The sequence below is a fragment of the Oryza glaberrima genome, chromosome 4 (assembly GCF_000147395.1).
Source record: "Oryza glaberrima chromosome 4, OglaRS2, whole genome shotgun sequence".
NCBI lineage: Eukaryota > Viridiplantae > Streptophyta > Magnoliopsida > Poales > Poaceae > Oryza > Oryza glaberrima.
Window position 1 is genome coordinate 26,154,395 of NC_068329.1, and position 18,756 is coordinate 26,173,150.

General features: G+C 48.7%; 1 protein-coding gene, 1 non-coding gene and 1 pseudogene across 2 annotated transcripts; 1 reads left to right on the forward strand and 2 right to left on the reverse strand.

Moving 5' to 3' along the window:
- Positions 1-1,643: 1,643 nt before the first annotated feature.
- Positions 1,644-4,567, forward strand: LOC127769767 (probable purine permease 11; annotated as a pseudogene).
- Positions 4,568-10,780: 6,213 nt separating this feature from the next.
- LOC127772430 (small nucleolar RNA Z247) lies at positions 10,781-10,919 on the reverse strand. The gene has a single exon (XR_008017417.1). It is a non-coding gene; the product is annotated as a small nucleolar RNA Z247 (small nucleolar RNA).
- A 4,782-nt stretch (positions 10,920-15,701) lies between these two features.
- Positions 15,702-16,958, reverse strand: LOC127771426 (uncharacterized). The gene has a single exon (XM_052297339.1). The coding sequence runs from the start codon at positions 16,819-16,821 to the stop codon at positions 15,970-15,972; it is 852 nt and encodes a 283-aa protein (XP_052153299.1). The 5' UTR covers positions 16,822-16,958; the 3' UTR covers positions 15,702-15,969.
- Positions 16,959-18,756: the final 1,798 nt, after the last annotated feature.

The following is an 18,756-nucleotide window of genomic DNA, read 5'->3' on the forward strand; positions in this document are numbered from 1 at the left end:
TGGTGGCTGTGGCGCTGGCGGTGGTGGCTGTCGACGGTGGTGCAAGGCCATCATTCAGGGCTGACGGTGTGTCATCGTCGGCAGCGGCATGTGGAGGCAGGGAAGGAGGAGTCCGGGTGCGGGCGCGTCATCGAGAACTGTGGGCGGTGGCCTTGGCCGAATTTCTGAAGGGACAATGTTGTTGACCAACGAAGATCCTTCTTGTGCGGATTGGTGGTGTGGGTTTGGACAGGGAATCGCGGGCGAAAGCCTTGCCGAGCCGTTTGGCCAGCTGACGACGGCGACGCCCGTCGCCGTTCCCCTGCTTGGAGGCGTCGTTTTAGATTACCCATCTCCTTTCCTAACCATATTCTCCGGGTGAAAACCTTGCTTCCTTCCAAACGAGCGGTGGTGGCGATCCACGTCGCGTCCTCCTTGGGGGCACCGCTTTGGAGAAACCTCTTCGTGCAAGGATTGTCAAGGGTCTATGCATTGGCTTCGAACTTCAGTCCTAGTCCTAGGCTTTGACGAGGCCTTCTAGCTCCACTTTTTGTTTTGCTTTTCTTAGTTTGGGTCCTCTATTTTTTTGTTTGATGTGTTCAACTTGTTTTCAACTACACTCTCTTCTGGAGTAGAACTTTATAATAATTGGCTGTAGCTCTTTTTGAGCAAATACCGGCATATTATATTCCATTATCTAAAAAAAATGATGCTCCGGTGTATCTATCTCAGACGGTCCTCCATGTCCCGGCATGGACCGTCAGCACTGCTGCACTGCACATGGCTGGTTATGTGAGTAGAAAAACATGTTACCAGAACTGATAATTAATCGAGTGATGCAGCACAGAAGAATACTACGAGTAGCATACTCTGTGCTGCACTGCTGCATCACCAAGTGCCTAGTTTTTCTTGCATCCCGGCCTTCCCGGGTCCTATGCAAGAATTCGCCTCAATCATACTCCCTCCCTAAAAAAAAAAAAAGAAAACCCTAGGTTTTCGTGTCTAACTTTAATTGTCCGTCTTATATGAAATTATTTTATAATTCATATTTTCATTGTTGCTAGATGATAAAACATGATTAATATTTTATGCGCGACTTGTCTTTTTAATTTCTTTTATAGTTTGTTCAAATAAGATGGACGGTCGGAAACCAGGGTTTATCTTTTTTTTAGACAGAGGTAGTAGACAGCGAAAAAGGATCAAATGATGCATGATGGGTCTGAGTGACTGCGACCGAGTAAAACGTGAGCCATGATTATTCAAACATGTATATCCTAAATCACCATTAAATTACCATATAGTCCCGGATTTTGTCCTCTTTCGGGGACAGGGTCCATGGGCCATGACCCACGGAAGAGAAAACGTGCCCCTCCCTTCATTTTAAAATATAAGAGTTTTTAAAATTTTTAATAACTATTTAAAAAAATAATAGGTAAATTTAAATAGGGAATGTTATTATTGATTGGAAAAATAGATACAAAAATTAAATGAGAATATTATGATTGTTTAAAGAGAAGAAGTTAATATATTTTGTGATAAATTTTAAATGATATAAGTTGCAATATTTTGGCATAGAACGAGAATCATCCAACCGTTCTGGTAGTAGATGTCGCTTTGCTACATTAAACAATTAGGTCGAGTCGTTATATATGCCAATAGGGAGCCATGAGTCCATTCTGCGTTAGGAAGGCTAATGAAGACGTGAAGTAGAAGCTGTAGCAGACACCCTCTATCAATATGGCGCACGCTCAAGAAATTCAGCTCCAAATCAGAGGTGCCTCCACTGCTCCTCACCATCTTTAGTCTCCTCTCGTGTAACCCTTCCTTTCTGGTGCTTAATCTCGTGACAATGGTTTAAAACTTTTAAACGGCTCTCGGTTTTGCAAATTGCCCTCGTTTTCTCGATGTTTAGTTGGTGTGGTTTTCTGCTTCCGCTCTAATGAAGTTTGGAGTTTTGCGAGTGAAATGGACGAGAAAGACGGTATGTGCGTCTGAAATGTCCAGCTTAGGAGCTGTTTCCTAGGATCGAGTTATGGCGCATGGTAATCTAGATGGTATGTGCGTCTGAAATGTCCAGCCTAGTTTGTTCTTGCTCTGGCTCGCTGGCAGCCGTCCTGAGCCAGCAAGACAGAGCTGTTGGGATCATCGCTCTTGTTCTTCTTCTTGTTGGGATTTATTTTAGGAGTTTCTTCAAACTTGGGCGAGGTAACCGCGTACAAGGAGTGCTCAATAGAAATAGAAAATAGTTTTTCAGTTTCCAAATAGAGAAATACTAGTAGCAACCATTAGAGGAATAAATAAAAAATATATAGAGAAAGTGGGAAACATCACTTCTCCATGCATGGGCCCTCTTATTATTTTTTTTTTTGAGGGCACTCTTAGTCTTATCTTCATCATATAGTAGTGTGACTAGTGTCATTGAATTCAACACAAGTAAGACCAGAGTAGACGTAAGCAGGCTTAGCAACAACACATAAGGCATGGTCCACAGGCCCCATCGCGTTGTATTTTGCAAAGAAAAACAAAAAGACAAAAAAACACACAGAGGAATATTTTTTATATACGTAAATGACATATTCTCTACTTCCCAAATTGACCATTATATAACTGCATGGACACGAATTTCATCGGAATACGATTAATACAACATGAGATAATGTGTGCATACTAGGGCGTAATTGGCATACTGTTTTAATCGATATATACATTGTGGAAGAATGTGTGCATGTTGTCTTGATTGATGCGATTTAAATTATTATTGGTCTTGGTGTATAAATATATATGATGATCAACTTAGGATGGCGGAAGTATTTACTTTGAAACTTATAAGGTATTTTTTTCGCAGTACACACGCTATTTAAAAGTAGTATATAAAAATCAACTTAAAAGAGGAGACATATGAGATTCAGAGAGGTAGCAATTACATTGAAAAAAGTGGCTGAAATCAAATAGTATATGATGTCGTATTTTTTTAGCAAAACCGTTTTCTTATTTTACATGTAACCTTTTGTTTTGTTTCCCCCTAAATTTCCCTTATTTTATCCACGATCCCTTAAAACTAGATCGTCACTCCAGTTCCTTGTGATATTTGTACCTTTTTTTTTACAAATATTCTTTCAAAAAATGGAGAACTATCAGATGAGAAATGATAAAGTTGATCTTTTCCGTTGCTTACATTTTGTGTTTGAGAAGTAAGCTTACTGATGACGGTGACACTAAACAGCCATGTCTTCTGTTTGCAAACTTATGCCAGAACAAGAGTCTGACCATGGCGAGGACGGCTCTGCACCAAAAGCCGCCGCCGTGCGTGGTGGGTCACCGAGAGGCGGCGTCCGGTGGTGGCTGTCGGTGGCGGCGGACATGTTCATGGTGCTCTGCGGCCAGACCGTGGCCACCCTCCTCGGCCGCCTGTACTACAACTCCGGCGGCAACAGCAAGTGGATGGCCACGCTCACGCAGTCCGCCGGCTCGCCGCTGCTCGCCATCCTTCTCCTCTTCACGCCGGCGCCCGCCGCCGACGAGCCCAGGCCGGCGGCGGCAAAGATGGCGCCCATCTACGTCGGCCTCGGGATCATCATCGGCTTCGACAACCTGATGTACTCGTACGCGCTGCAGTACCTGCCGGTGTCCACCTTCTCGCTCGTGGCCGCGACGCAGCTCGGCTTCAACTCCGTCACCTCCAGGCTCATCAACGCGCAGCGGTTCACGGTGCTGATCGCCAACTCCGTCGTCGTGCTCACCTTCTCGGCGGCGCTGCTCGGCATCGGGGCCTCCTCCGACGAGACCGCCAGCAGCGTGCCGAGGGGCAAGTACCCCGCCGGGTTCGCCCTGACGCTCGCCGCCTCCGCCGTGTTCGCGCTCATCCTGTCGCTGTTCGAGGCCACCTTCGAGAAGGTGGTCCGGACGCGGACGCTCCGGTGGGTGCTGCGCGCGCAGCTGTGGACCAACGTGGTGGCGTCGACGGTGTCGGCGGTGGGGCTGCTCGCGTCGGGGGACTGGAGGACGATACCGGCGGAGATGGCGGCGTTCAAGGACGGGAGGGCGAGGTACGTGGCGACGCTGGTCGGGACGGCGGTGTCGTGGCAGGTGATGGCGGTGGGCTCGCTGCGGCTGATCGTGAGGGTGTCGTCGCTGTTCGCCAACGTGACGGGCACGCTGTCGCTGCCGCTGGTGCCGGTGTTCGCCGTCGCGCTGTTCGGGGACAGGATGACCGGGATCAAGGCCGTATCCATGCTCATGGCCGTCTGGGGTTTCCTCTCGTACGCGTACCAGCAGTACATCGACGGCCGGCGCGCGGCCGGCGCGCGGCCGGCGCCGGGAAGGGGAGAGCGGCGGCGGAGTGCCGCGTTTGCGCCGCGCGCGCCGGCAGCGATCCGGACTCGCCCGCGTGAGGGGCCCGCGTTTTCTCACGGCCCAACAAACCGAAAGTAGCTCACGTCTACTTTTCGCCTGAGGCCCAATACACAGAGGACATGTAGGCCCATCGGCTTGTGTTTTGAGATACTGTTTAGATTTTAAACCGTGTATCCATCATCTGTAGGGCCCCTTGGAAAGGAATAAGTTCACTCGAGGTTCTTTAATTTGTCAACGAATCTGATTTTCATATTTCAACCAAAATATTTTTCCTTCAACTGTTAAAACCGGTGCAATGTAGATCACATGGCTAATTTTAGCTGATGTGACATGTACATGGCTAATTTGACTTGATCTTCATTTGACGTGGCATATGAAGCAAAAGTTAACAATTTAAAAATTAAAATAAAATATATAGGCCCACATGTCAGTCAGAATAATAAGATTAAAAACAGCGAGACCCACGTGTCAGTAGACCCCACTTCATCCACCTCATCCTCTCTCTTCACTATCTCCTTCCCTTCTCCTTCTCACCTCTTCCCCTTCTTCCCTAGAGGTGGTCACCACGAGCACCAGCACGCCAGCGAATAGGAGTAGAGGCACGACAGAGGCGGAATCGGCGGAGGCCGGTGAGCAGGGGCAGGGAGGGAGGAGCATCACCGGCCCGGGCTCTTCGCGCATTGCCCACCGTCACTAAGCCCGCGAGTATCTGCTGGCGAGTGCACGTAGAGGGGGACGAGGCGGGGAGGCCGGTGAGGGTGGAATAGCACGTTGCACGGCCTCCCGCACCCTGGCCATGGTGGGTAGATGAAGCTGCTCCTCTTCCTCGAAGATCGCAGCTGTGCGGGATCTTTCTCCGGTGCCCTGGTCGCGAGCGAGGCCGACGTAGCCGCAACCGCAACCGGCACACGACACCGTCAAAGGTTCATGACACGCTTGTTGCCGGACCAGATACCGGCAACACCGATGCCAAGCAAGAACTCGACAAGCAATGCCTCATCTTCGTCACCGTTCTCGCCTCAGTGGCAGTAGCCAAAGCAAGTGGAGGGACTAGAGATCGTCGAGGTGGCAACTGGCGAGCGGCTGTTAGCGCACGACGTCAGGCTCATCGAGATGGCCGGCAGCTCGGTCAACGTCTTTGCGGAGTTGTCGGTGAAGTCGTGGAGAGAGTGGAAGGAGAAGGGGTGAGATAGAGAATAGAGGGGCTAAGGTGGAGGAAGTAGGGCCCACTGACATATGGGCCCACTATTTTTTAATCTTATTATTTGACTAACACGTGGTCCCATATATTTTATTTTATTTTTAAAATTGTTAAATTTCGCTTCATATGCTACGTCAAATGAAGACCGAGTCAAATTAGTCACGTAGATGTTATGTCAGCTAAAACCACCATCCAAACTGCCATGGGACCTATATCCACTGGTTTTGATAGTTTAGGAACATGTTGTATCTGGTTTTCCAGTTGAAGGACGAAAATAGGATTCGTCGACAATTAAGGGATCTCATATGAACTTATTTACCTTGGAAATACATGAATTGGCCGCTGCGGAGTATCCAAATTTATCCAAGGAAAAAGTACACCCAAGGTCCCTCAACTTGTCATCGAGATACAAAATCGTCCCCCAATTGCAAAAACAGATACCGGACGTCCCTCAACTAACAAAACAGTTCGCTTTAGGTCCCTCGGTGGTTTTGACCCTGGTTTTGTCCGATGTGGCGGCTGAGTCAGCGTGGGACCCACGTAGGCCCCACATGTCAGTCAATCCACGTCAGCCTCCCCCTTCCTCATCTCTTCCTCTCTTCTACACACAGTCACACACCCAGGCGGTAGCGCGTCAGCGCGTCGGCAGCTGCGGCGGTAGCGCCTCCACAGCGCCGCGGCGAGGCGGGGGTAGCGCGTCCACGGCGACGGCTGGCAGCAGCGGGGGCCGCGACGGGGGAGGGGAGAAGGGAGGGCGTTGGCGTCGGCGTCGACAGCGACATGGGAGAAGGGGAGGGCGTCGCCGCGCGGGCGAGGTCGAGGACGGAGACCCCGGCAGCGGCCCAGCGAAGCTCCTCGGTGGCCGAATATGGGCCCAGGAAGGCGGTAGTGAGGCGGGAACGGTGCGGGCGTGCAGGCGGCGGCGGCGGCGCGCGCCTCCCGCCCTGCAGACGCCAACATAGATGGTCATCTTCCGGTCCTTCCCTTGCTTGGGTGACGACATCACCCTGCAGCAATTCCTCCTTGGAGACTGCACGCGCGCCGGTTTAAGAGCAACATTACAAAAAATCAAGGGTTTTTTGTTGTACGTACAAATCAATTCAGTCTTTTAACTACGGTGTGTGTTTGATTACCCTTTTCCAGAGGTCGGGGTCGGGCTTCTTGAGGACGATGACGCGGTCGAGCAGAGCGGCAGGGTCACGGATGCGCCAGCCGCACTTGGCTGGCACGACGCGGCGGCGCTCATACACAGTGACGGTGGTGTTGCGGCTGTGATAAAATGTGAAGCGTTGAACCCTTTGCCTCGGGCCGCATCTCTGTTAAATAGTGGTAGAAACAGCCTCTACCGTGGCTTACAATGTTCAGTTACAAGCGATAAGGAGATAGAACAGATTTGGAGATAAGAAACTAATCCTAACAACCTTATCACTGGATGAGCTATTACGGGTGTGAGCAGCTGCGCCATTATCGCTTACATGCGCCATGCACCACGCACAGGATAGAGTTAGGTTGTTTCACAGCCCCTCTCAATCATAACCTTGTTAGGTTAAGATTGTGTTTGAAATTTTCAAGAAGGCAAACTGACAGTGACTTTGTAAACCCATTAGCAACTTGATCTCCTAAAGGAACAAAATCAATCTCTAAAAGCTTATGTGATACTCGTTCTCTTACAAAATGATAATCAACCTCTATATGCTTTGTCCTTGCATGAAACACAGGATTAGCTGATAAATATTTGGCTCCTAAGTTATCACACCAAATCTTGACAGCTTTAGGAGACTCAATTCCCAATTCTCTTAACAAGGTTTGTAACCACGTTAACTCAGCTGTAGTATTCGCCACAGCCTTATATTCTGCCTCAGTGCTCGACCTTGACACAGTGGATTGTTTCCTAGCACTCCAGGACACAAGATTAGACCCCACAAATATAGCAAATCCTCCTGTTGATTTTCTGTCATCTATACTACCTGCCCAGTCTGCATCAGAATATCCATGAACAAGAGTAGACGCACTCTTATGTATATTAAGTCCTAGACTTGTGCACTGATTCAAGTATCTGAGAATTCTTTTTACTGCTGTCCAATGACTGGTAGTAGGAGCATGAAGAAACTGACAAACTTTATTTACTGAATAAGCTATGTCAGGTCTAGTCAAGGTCAAGTATTGTAAAGCACCAACTATACTTCTATATTGTGTTGCATCGTTAGGTCCCAAGGGTGATCCTTCATATAAAGTTAATTTTTCACTGACAGAGAGAGGAGTACTAACTGGCTTGCAGTTTGACATATTAACTCTTTTTAATAAATCATTAGCATACTTCTCTTGAGTCAAAATAATACCATTGGAAACTTTAGTTACCTCAATTCCAAGGAAGTAATGCAGGTCACCCAAATCCTTAAGTGCAAACTCCTTGTTTAAATCCTTCAGAAGTGCTGTAGTTGCCTTCTCTGTAGAACTAGCTACAATTATATCATCAACATAAACCAATACAAATATAATTATCCCTCCTTTGTTAAGAAAGAATAATGAAGTATCGGCCTTTGAAGCTTCAAAACCAAGTTCAACAAGTTTCTTACTCAGCCTGGAATACCATGTCCTTGGTGCTTGTTTTAAACCATACAATGCTTTATCCAATTTACATACATAATTAGGTTTAGAGGATGACTCAAAACCAGGAGGTTGTTGCATATAGACTTCTTCTTGTAAGAATCCATGAAGAAAGACATTTTGAACATCTAGGTGTCTAAGACTCCAACCTCTAGAAATAGCAATAGACAGGATGATTCTAATAGTAGCAGCTTTAACAACAGAACTAAAGGTATCCTCATAGTCAATACCATATCTTTGTTTAAAGCCCTTTGCTACAAGTCTAGCTTTGTATATGTCAAGTGTTCCATCTGCCTTCCTTTTAATCTTATATACCCATTTACACCCAATAATATTTTGTCCTTTCTCGTACGGAACTAGGTGCCATGTATCATTTTTTATCAAAGCATCATACTCAGCTTGCATTGCAGCTATCCAGTTTTTATCTCCTAGAGCCACTCTATTATTTTGTGGCCTCTATCATTTTGTGGTTCACCATTAGAAGTAAAACAACCATATTTAACAGTTCGATGAGTATATACCTTTTCTTTTCTAATACCACTCAGCAGGCGAGTGTGTGGTCTCGGTGAGGGGCTGCTGTAGCTGTCACATCAGGCTGCACCGGCTGGGAATCTGCACTGCTAGCTTCGCCACTTGCTGCTGCGCCATTTGCTTCGGCATCTCCCAGACTGACACTGTCCCCTCCAGCGCCAGAGGCTGCAGCAGAGGCTGCTCCACTGCTGTCAGCGTCCTGGTTAGGCACAGTGCTGCTGTCCTGTAGCGTCGATTCCAGTGCCGCCTCCCCATGCACGATGTTGCCATGCACGTCCCCATGCACGGTATTCTCCATTTCCTGCTCATGTGTTGTACCATTTTCTCCCGAAACAACATCATCAGCATCAGACACAATTAAATTATTACTAGGTAATGGAATATTAGCCACTGGTGTAACTACATGTGTGCCCCCTGGACTAGTCGTATTATAATTTGCCATGGAGGAAGGCAATAGAAGAATTTCAGACCTAAGTCTTGCTCCTGCATTTGAGTGAAGAGTAGAAAAGGGAAATATATTTTCATCAAAGACAACATCTCTTAAGATGTAGACACGGCCTGATGACACATCAAGACATTTAAATCCTTTGTGGTGAGTACTAAAATCCAGGAACACGCACTGTTTGGAACGGAATTGGAGTTTATGTGTATTGTAAGGACGAAGATGAGGCCAACAAGCACAACCAAACACTCTCAAGGATGAGTAGTCAGGTTTTTGTTTAAACAATTTTTCTAGAGGTGTAGAATTTTGGATGATTCTACTAGGCACACGATTGATGAGATAAGTGGCTGCAACAAAGGCTTCATCCCAAAATTTAAGAGACATTGATGCATAAGATAAAAGAGAGAGACCCACTTCAACAATATGCCAGTGTTTTCTCTCAGCTGACCCATTCAGTTGATGATTGTGAGGACATGACACATGATGATCAATTCCTATTTTTGCAAAAAAAAGGAATTAAGTTTTTGATACTCTCCCCCCCCCCCCCCAATCAGTCTGTATGGCAATAATCTTTCTATCAAACATTCGTTCAACTAGAACCTGAAATTCTTTAAACTTCTCAAAGACCTGAGACTTATATTTTAGCAAGTATATCCAGGTAAACTCACTAAAATCATCAATAAAATTCACATAATATTTATTTCTCCCAACAGACTCTGGGGCAGGGCCCCAAACATCAGAAAAAACAAGTTCAAGGGGAAATTGAGACACACTAGTAGATCTAACATAAGGTAACTGATGACTCTTTGCTTCTTGGCAAGCATTACACACAAACTGATCGACTGACTCAACTAAGCATAGGAGATTATTTTTGCTAATAACTTTCTTAACAATAGGAAGAGACAGATGTCCTAGACGGCTATGCCACCTGGACAGGGATAGCTTGACAGCGCCAAGGGCTTGTTTGCTGGTTGATCGGCCAAAGGAGTTAGGGATCGGGTAGAGACCATGCCTACATTTCCCTTCAAGCAGAATGTCCTTCGTTACCAGATCCTTTATGGAAAAGAATTTCGAGTGAAGTTCAAGAAAAGCAGAATTATCAGCGGCTAACTGACTAGCAGATATAAGATTTTTCTTAGCTTGAGGAACATAAAGAACATTATTTAGATGAATGTTACGACTAGGGGTATGCACAATAGTATGACCAATGTGACTAATATCCATACCTGCTCCGCTAGCCGTGTGAATCTGCTCGCCGCCGTTGTACTTTTCCTTGGTGGTAAGTTTCTCTAGCTCACCGGTAATATGATCTGTAGCACCTGTATCAATATACCAATTTGTATCTATACCATATGAGTTAGTAGCAGCAGCGGCAAGCTTTTCATCCGCGACGTAGTCCTCGTCGAAGCGATACCAGCAGTCTGTTGCGGTATGCCCGCGCTTGAAGCAGACCTAGCAGGTGGGGCGCCTGTCTTGGCCTCCTGTGCCGCGCCCCTGGCCACCGCGTGCTTGGCCACCACCGCGTCCGCGCGTCGCTCCCCTGCCGCTGCCGCTGTTGAAGTTGTTGTGGGCGCCGTTGTTGTTGCCGCGCCCGCCGCCGCCGCCGCCGCGATTAGCGACGAAAGCAGCCCCTCCCTGACCGGTGTTGCGGTAGAGATCAAGGAGAGTTTCAAAGTTGAGGAGTTGAGAGTACAGCTCCCCAACCGTGATGGGATCGGACTTGGTGCAGAGAGCAGAGACGATCGGGCTGAAGTCTTCATCTAACCCTGCGATGATGTACTGCACCATATCCTCTTCATCAAGAGGACGACCGGCGGCAGCCATCTCATCACCAAGAGCTCGCATCTTGGCAACGTATTCAGCGACCTTCATTGTTCCCTTCTTCGTGTTGGTGAGGGCGAGCCTGGTATTCACCGATCTTGCACGGGTGCGGCTGGAGTAGAGTTCCTCGATGGCTTGCCAAGCTTCAGCCGCCGTCTTGCACATGGCGACTTGAATCAGAACATCCCTCGAAAGAGATGACAGGAGATAGCCAAGAACAAGTTGATCATTGGCTTCCCAATCTTCGAATGTCGGGTTCGGCTTTGTCACAGTCTTCCCATCGACGGTGACTGAAATCTCGGCGTCTAGAGCTTTCACAGCGCCGGTGAGGTAGCCCTGGAGACGGGCTCCGCGCACTGCAGCGCTAACTTGCGCTTTCCACAGTGCATGATTGCCTTTCCGAGTTCATCTGTAACGGAATGGCCCTGAGCGAGGTTTAGCTGCCGCGCCTGAGGAAGACGACGACGCCATGAGTGGTGGAAGATAGATGCAATCTACCGAGGTGGAAAAGGCTCTGATACCATGTGATAAAATTTGAAGCGTTGAACCCTTTGCCTCGGGTCGCATCTCTGTTAAATAGTGGTAGAAACAGCCTCTACCGTGGCTTACAATGTTCAGTTACAAGTGATAAGGAGATAGAACAAATTTGGAGATAAGAAACTAATCCTAACAACCTTATCACTGGATGAGCTATTACGGGTGTGAGCAGCTGCGCCATTATCGCATGCATGCGCCATGCACCATGCGAACCCCCACGACACCGACACTGTCCACTGCTTGTCGCCGTGGTAGCACACCGACTGCTGCGCCACGCCCGCCGAAATGGCACCGTCATCCTCGATCTCTCCTTCCTCTGTCGCCTCTCTCGGACCGCCCGACGACAGCCATCGGTGGCGTCGCCGCCGGCGCATCGGCCCTCGGCCCTCGGCGCGTTGCATTTCATGACGGCGGTGGAGGAGATCGCGCGCGGGCGGGCGACGCCAGTGCTGGCGCCAGCGTGGGGCCGCGATGCGATCCCGTGCCTGCCGTCCGCCGCCGTGGACCCGCTCCCCGCCCCGACGGAGCTCCGCCTCCAGTACCTCACCGTGGACATCTCGCCGCCGCTGCCGCCTTGCTCCCCTGCTCCCGCGTCGTCTCCGCTGCCACGTCGCCGGCCGCTGGACCTCCTCTCCCACCTCGCACCGTCGATCTCCTCCCCACCTGTCGGCCGGCGGCGCCGGGCTACCCAGAGCCACCAGAGAGAAGAGCGAGAGAGAGAAGGGAAAGGGAGAGAAGAGGGGAAAGAAATAGAGGCTGACTGGACAGGCTGACATGTGGGGCCCACGTGGGTCCCACACTGACTCATTAGACACGTAGGATAAAACCGGGATCGAAACCGCCAAGGGACCTATTGTGACCGGTTTTATATAGTTAAGGGATCCTATATATCTGGTTTTGCGGTTCGAGAACGGTTTTGTATCCCGTTGACAAGTTGAGGGACCTTCGGTGTACTTTTTCCTTTATCCAACCATGGTAAAGGTGCAGCTAGGGCCCGAACACTTTACTGGTCCTGTTTGTGTGTGTCTCACCACGGCCCAATTATGTAATGGGCTGATTCTGGGTTGTTTCACAGAAGGTCCAACCACTTGTCACGCCATTGACAACTCCGTTTGCAATTTTGCTTTATACTCCCTCCGTCTCAAATTATAATAACTTAAAACTGGATAGGATATAAACCAAAATATAATAATTTAAAATCGGATGGGATATTTTCTAATACTATGTCCCATCGGTTTTAGATTCTTATATTTCGGGACGGATGGAGTATTTGTTTGCTCAGTTTGACCTCTAGCAAAGAAGCGTATCATTGCTACACCTTCTCTTCTCTCTCTTTTTTCGCGAGGAATTTTCCAATTATTGATCGCTCCAAGTTTTCCCGTGTAAGTTGAAGTTTTGTCAAATTCATGCAACAAAACTAAAGTAATCCGACAGGAATGTATGGTCAGAAATTAATGGCCTCAACTGAGAAATGTATAGTCAGAAATTAAGGACCTCAACGGTATAATTCGACCTACCACTCAGCCAGGCCTCTGTTGTACGTGTGTGACAGGCATAAAAGAAAAGGGAAAATTTGAACCATGCCATTATAATTTTAAAAATTTTGAGATATGCCATCCTGACCCACATGCCATTGACTCATGTGGGTTCTACGTGTCATTGAGATACCGATGACATATCTCAAACTTTACAAAATTATAATGTCATGGTTCCAAATTACCAAAAAGAAAAGGGAAAAATGTTTGGTCTAGACTATAGAGCAAGATGATTTTGATCCACAAAGGCCTCAACTGAAGCTGACACGCAACTCCTTGGTCACATGCATAATCTTATATGGACTGCAGATGGATTCAGAATGCCTAATTAATTGGCCCAATACCACTTGCTGTGCTGAAAATGGCGTGGTTTAGAAAATCTTCGGCTGGTCGTTGCTTATTCTGAGACTTTTGAGTTCTGACGCGGAAAAAGAACAAGATTGGGAAGGTTGATCCTGTTGCTTGCTGTGCTGAATTGAAAAAGCAACCAAGCCACTGTTGTCACTTGTCCCTGCTTGCAAATTGTTGTCATAATCTAATATAAGAATTCAGAACTTATGCAGTTTCTTGTCAAGCTTTCACTGAAAAGAGTTATTGCAGCTAACCGAAACAAATCAGTACTGCACTGGCAATCGTCTCCCTCGGATGGGCATTAGTTCATTCGATACCGTCAACGAGTAGGAGTTTTCTGTTGGCCTCATCAATACTGTAACAAGAACTCGGGTACTGGACTAACCTAGTGTTCACTCCCCCAAAGCCAATAATACGCGTACTTGACCCGGTTGACAATGGCATGTGGCTTCGGAGTTCATACAGCGAAGCAATGTGTACTAGCAAACCAACGGCCGTCAGACAGTCAGCATTAAAGCTTTATGTTCCTCATCAAAATCCACTTTTCATATAATTGGCTTCTATGTAATAATTGGCTGTAGCTCTTTTGAGTAAAGGCCGAGATATTTATTTATTCCATTATCTAAAAAAAATCAAAATCCACTTTTCATATACTCCTGTCCTTAATAAACATATAGTAATACCCAGCGGAGTGTAGAAAAGCTCTGGGATTACTGCGAAAATCGAACAAAAAATACGCCTTTTCCATAGTGATATCATGCTGCTTCTTTTTTCTCAAGAGATGCAGCAACCGGCAGGCAGAGCGCACGATCGATCACAAGGCGAGCAGAGGTTCGTGCATCCACCCATCACACGCCCGCGCGCGCGCATCACAGCTCACCGCGATTCGGTGAAATCGCAAGCTTTTGGCAGGACGACAACGACGACGGCCACGGCCACCACCACCGCACTAGCGGAGCTAACCTCTGATTAACCGGAAAGGTAGCGACCTTTCTCGACCAGAGCGAGAGCACCTGCCATGATGGGAGTCCATCCGAGATGATGAGAAAGCGAGCTCGCACGCAACAAACCCCGGCCAATCTCTGTCGAGGCAATCACCTCCCAACTCAACTGCCCATGTCGATGGTGGTTTCTAGCTAAGCATGCCCCATGATTGCGAGCTTTTCATCAGCAAGTTTATTCGCCAAATCTGCAGCCGTTAATGTATCGAGTTTGACTTTTTAAATGCATCGATGAGAATGATGAAGCCGGTTGACCTTAGTGGCGCCCCGGTGAGAGCCTGAGACTGAGAGGTGATGGCAACAGCCATCAAACGAGATCAAAAGAACTGTCACCGATGTAGATTCAGAATTTCAGATCAAGGTGGCAGTGGAGGATATGCAGTTTCAGAAGTTACGAAAACCTGCAGCTGGGAGAACGGGAGAGCCAACCTACGTCTGTTGGAGGACCAGTCTGAAGATTTGCTGGATTTGTTGACCAAAACTTCATACCTGTTCGAGTACCTCATCCTGTACATTACATGCAACGCGATAACGTCAACGAACTAGTAAATGTTGCCAACGGACTGTGTACTGAATCCGGCAACTGTCGTCGTGTGGTGAAACAGTGCTCGACTGGAAGAGCCATACCACAATTATAGTTTCCCGGACGAAAATGGAAACAATCGCTTGGTGCGCAGTGTACCGGCAAAAGCAATGAAGAAACAACAGGAAGAGATCTTGAATTTCTTGATCATGTCAACCTCTGCCTTCAGAAAAAGAGAAAAAAGGGGACAAGGTCTCTGACTAGATGGTAAAATAGATAAATTATCCTTATGACCTTATCATAAAGTTGATTCTACAACCATCAGCCACGATCCATCCACAGTGCCCACTCATCAGACATCAGATCGTGGAGGGTTCATGACTTCATGGATGCATGAGTACAGAGTTACTCCAAGTTGACATTAGCAGTTCAGCACTACTGAAGTACTCCTTTCGTTCAAAAAACGTGCCCAACATTTGACCGTCCGTCTTATTTAAAAAAATTATGAAAAAAATTAAAAAGATAAGTCACGCATAAAATATTAATCATGTTTTATCATCTAACAACAATAAAAATACGAATTATAAAAAGTTTTTATATAAGACAAATAGTCAAAATTGGATATGAAAAACCAATGTTTGTTTTTTTTTTGGGACGGAGGGAGTAAGTAGGAGTACTTAGTTCTCAGAGTTCAGATCTTCAATTCATAACGCTCACATTCAATTCCGCTCACATGGCTTCATTCCCTCCATGCCAGACACACAACTAAATCTATTGGCTCGGGAATCTCAAACACAAGAAAGAAATAATATCTTGAAAATAATTTAAAAGCTAGGAGTAATCCTGTACATAGATAATGCAAGAAGCTTTTTTTTTACAGTGGCTTGCAACATGTTCAACTGACAAACAGTAACCTTTGACAAACGTCGGTGCCTACATGTCAGTGGGACAGCTTGCCAGCTCGTGGTTGGCCAGGATGAATTCTTCTTTTCCAGTTTACACGTAAAGGTAAAAAGGAAAAAAGAAAAGCCTCCCAAAAGGGATAAATAATGTCGGAGCGCGGGAAAAAAAATTAATAAAGGATAGGATCACCGGAAGCGGCCGCCGTCGGCGAGCTTCCATGACCGGCAGTGGGGGAGCGAGGAGCCGGAGGAGAGGCGGTGGAGCGGTGACGGCCCCAGCTCGCCGGAGAAGGCGGCGGCGTCCGGCGGGTGGCCTCCCCCTCGGTGGTGCCGCGCCGGGCTGGGACGAACGAGCGGGCTGATGCAGACGGCGAAGCCCGAGACGCCGCCGGCCCCAGTCGCGCCTCCCGGTCTGCGCCGGCAGGGGGTTTTCCGCATCGGCGAAGGTCGCCATGGCGACTCCGCCGGCGAGCTCCCCTCCTCGCCGCCTTCGTCGGCGTACCTCATCGCCGGCGAGAGCCCGCGGTTGCTGATCACGTGGCAAGAGTGCCGCGGCGGCGACGCGACGGCCGGATCCTTCTTCCGGGGGCCCCAGGGTGCCATGATCGCCGCGAGCCAAGAACGGTGCTTCCGCTCCTTGCTACTGCGCTTTTCCTCCGACCCGTGTTGCCGATGGGCTCCGAAGAGCGCGGCGAGCACGGAGAACTTGCTGCTGCGGCGCCGGATCTCGAATTCTATGTCCCCTTCCTCGAATCCACCTGCGCCGCCTCCGCCGCCGCCGCCGCCGCCGTAGGCCGGCCCCACCTGCGGCGTCCGGAAAAAGAGGAGGCTCGGCGTGCGCCTCCTCGCCCCGGAGGCGTCGGACTTCCGGCGGCACACGTACGGCGACACCGACCTCGGGAAAACCGGCACCGGCTCCGGCGGCGGCGGCAATGAGGAGGCCTCGTTCTGCGCGGCGGCGAGCGCGAGCAGGCGGTCGCGGAGGCACGGCGCGCACACGCCAACCCCGCCCTCGTACGGGTGCCTCCTGCACTTCATTGCCCTCTTCTCTTTGCCTTCTCCATTATCAAGCACAGCAGCAGAGGGGAGGGAGGAAGGAAGGAAGGAAGAGGAGGACGACGCGGTCTCTCCTCTGTATATAGAGGCGCCGCTTTTCACCTTTTCGTAGTTTTCGTTTGTTCGATCGGTTCGCATCTCTCTGTTCCCTCGCTTGCGTGGCTTTTTATGGAAGTGTGTTCCTCTACCCTACTCTAGGAATAGATGCACGGTTGCACACTAGTAGGACAAAAATTTCATATAAGAAATATTGAAAAATAGGCCGAGTTTAGTTACAAAATTTTTTCTTCTTCAAACTTCTAACTTTTTCACTACCATCATGTTTAGATCACAATTTTTTTCTTCAAACTTTCAACTTTTTTCATCGCATCAAACTTTCCTACTCACGTAAACTTCCAACTTTTCCATCTTATTGTTTCAATTTCAACTAAACTTCTAATTTTGACGTCAACTAAACACAGTCTACATCAAACTTTTCTACACACAAACTTTCAATTTTTCCGTCACATCGTTCCAATTTTAGCGCCACATTTTGAATTGAATTTGTTCAACATTGTTCGAATGCAGCTTTGTATAAGGTGGGTTTAGCACTTTAGATGCCCGCGTGGCCGCGTGTGTGCGCCTCCATCGTGACCGTCACGAGACATCGCTTGGACTGGGATCGCAGCAGCCAGAGGCCAGAGCCAAGATCCAAACCTGCGTGCGTCGCAATTGCCACTTGCCAACCCATTGACCAGGCGCGCGAGCGCGAAAACGAGCCGCGAGTCCGTGACCGAAGCTTCGCCGCGCGGCAGGCAGCCTCCCCACGTGCCACTCGGGGTTGGTTCTCCCGGAGCCTTTTCCGCTCGCGGCGGCGTGTGCAGCAGCGGCTTCACCCGGATCCCTGTCAGCCACCACGGCGAACCAACAAAAGGTGGCAACATTTTCTCGACGGGAAAAAGTGGTCGCGGTGGCGGCCGTGACGGAGTGATCGAGAAGAGAAGTAAATTACGGCGTTTTTTCCCGTGCTGGGTTGCCTGAACCATCTTTCACCAAGACGAACCATACCGATTGGATGTATCCTCTTTATTACTCTTCCATCGATCGCCCCAACCACCGGCAGAGAAAACTCGCGCAGGACCCGACGACGAGGCGATGAGGTGATGAGGCGTGTGTTCTTGGGCAATGGCGATCGACGAGCGACACGATCGTCTTTGGTGTTTCGCCTGGAATCGACATGGGAGTACGGACGCGCGGTGTCTCGGAGAAGGTGGCGAGCGTTGATCCATCGTCTGTGGTCGAAGTCGAAGGGGGAGGACTGACTGACGACGACTCGTCGTGGCGCGAGTTGGGAGGCTCTCGCCCCGACAGGGCTGTCGGGTCCGCGTGCTGTCACTCCTCGCGCGCCGCGCTTTTTGGCGTGGCTGTCAATCCTCGTGCGCCGGTGAACGATTGGCCATTTTTGTACTTGGGCGGGCCGGCAAATTTGATGATTTTTACCACCAATTTTTAGATCAGGTGATACATGGGAACAAATGCGCGTGGTAGTCAATCATCATTAGATCTCTAATCTAAATAGGTGACAAATTATCGAATCAGAACCTGGATGATGGTTGATGAGTTGAAGAAGAATCACAGGAGGAGTGCGCCGTACGCAGGAGACTTTCTTGTACACCACTTGATCAGAGGAACGCAAAAAATGGTCATGAGATTTGCACAAGTTCCATGAGGGAACGAAAGAAACTTTGCCGTCGTACATGGGCTTTTAGAACCGTGTAAGGGGGGCCCAATATTTTATGGGCCAAATCTCACTTCTGGACAAATGCTTTCTCCTTTCAGGCCTAGTTTTCACCGGGCCGTCACGGGCCCACGTCGCAGTCTACCCCGCCGAAATCTCTACCGCGCGGGAACTCCAATTTCCAACCCCGCCCAATTCCC

Bases quoted from the DNA above. Each gene is read 5' to 3' on its own strand.
- LOC127771426 (XM_052297339.1), bottom strand. From the start codon at position 16,821: ATGAAGTGCAGGAGGCACCCGTACGAGGGCGGGGTTGGCGTGTGCGCG.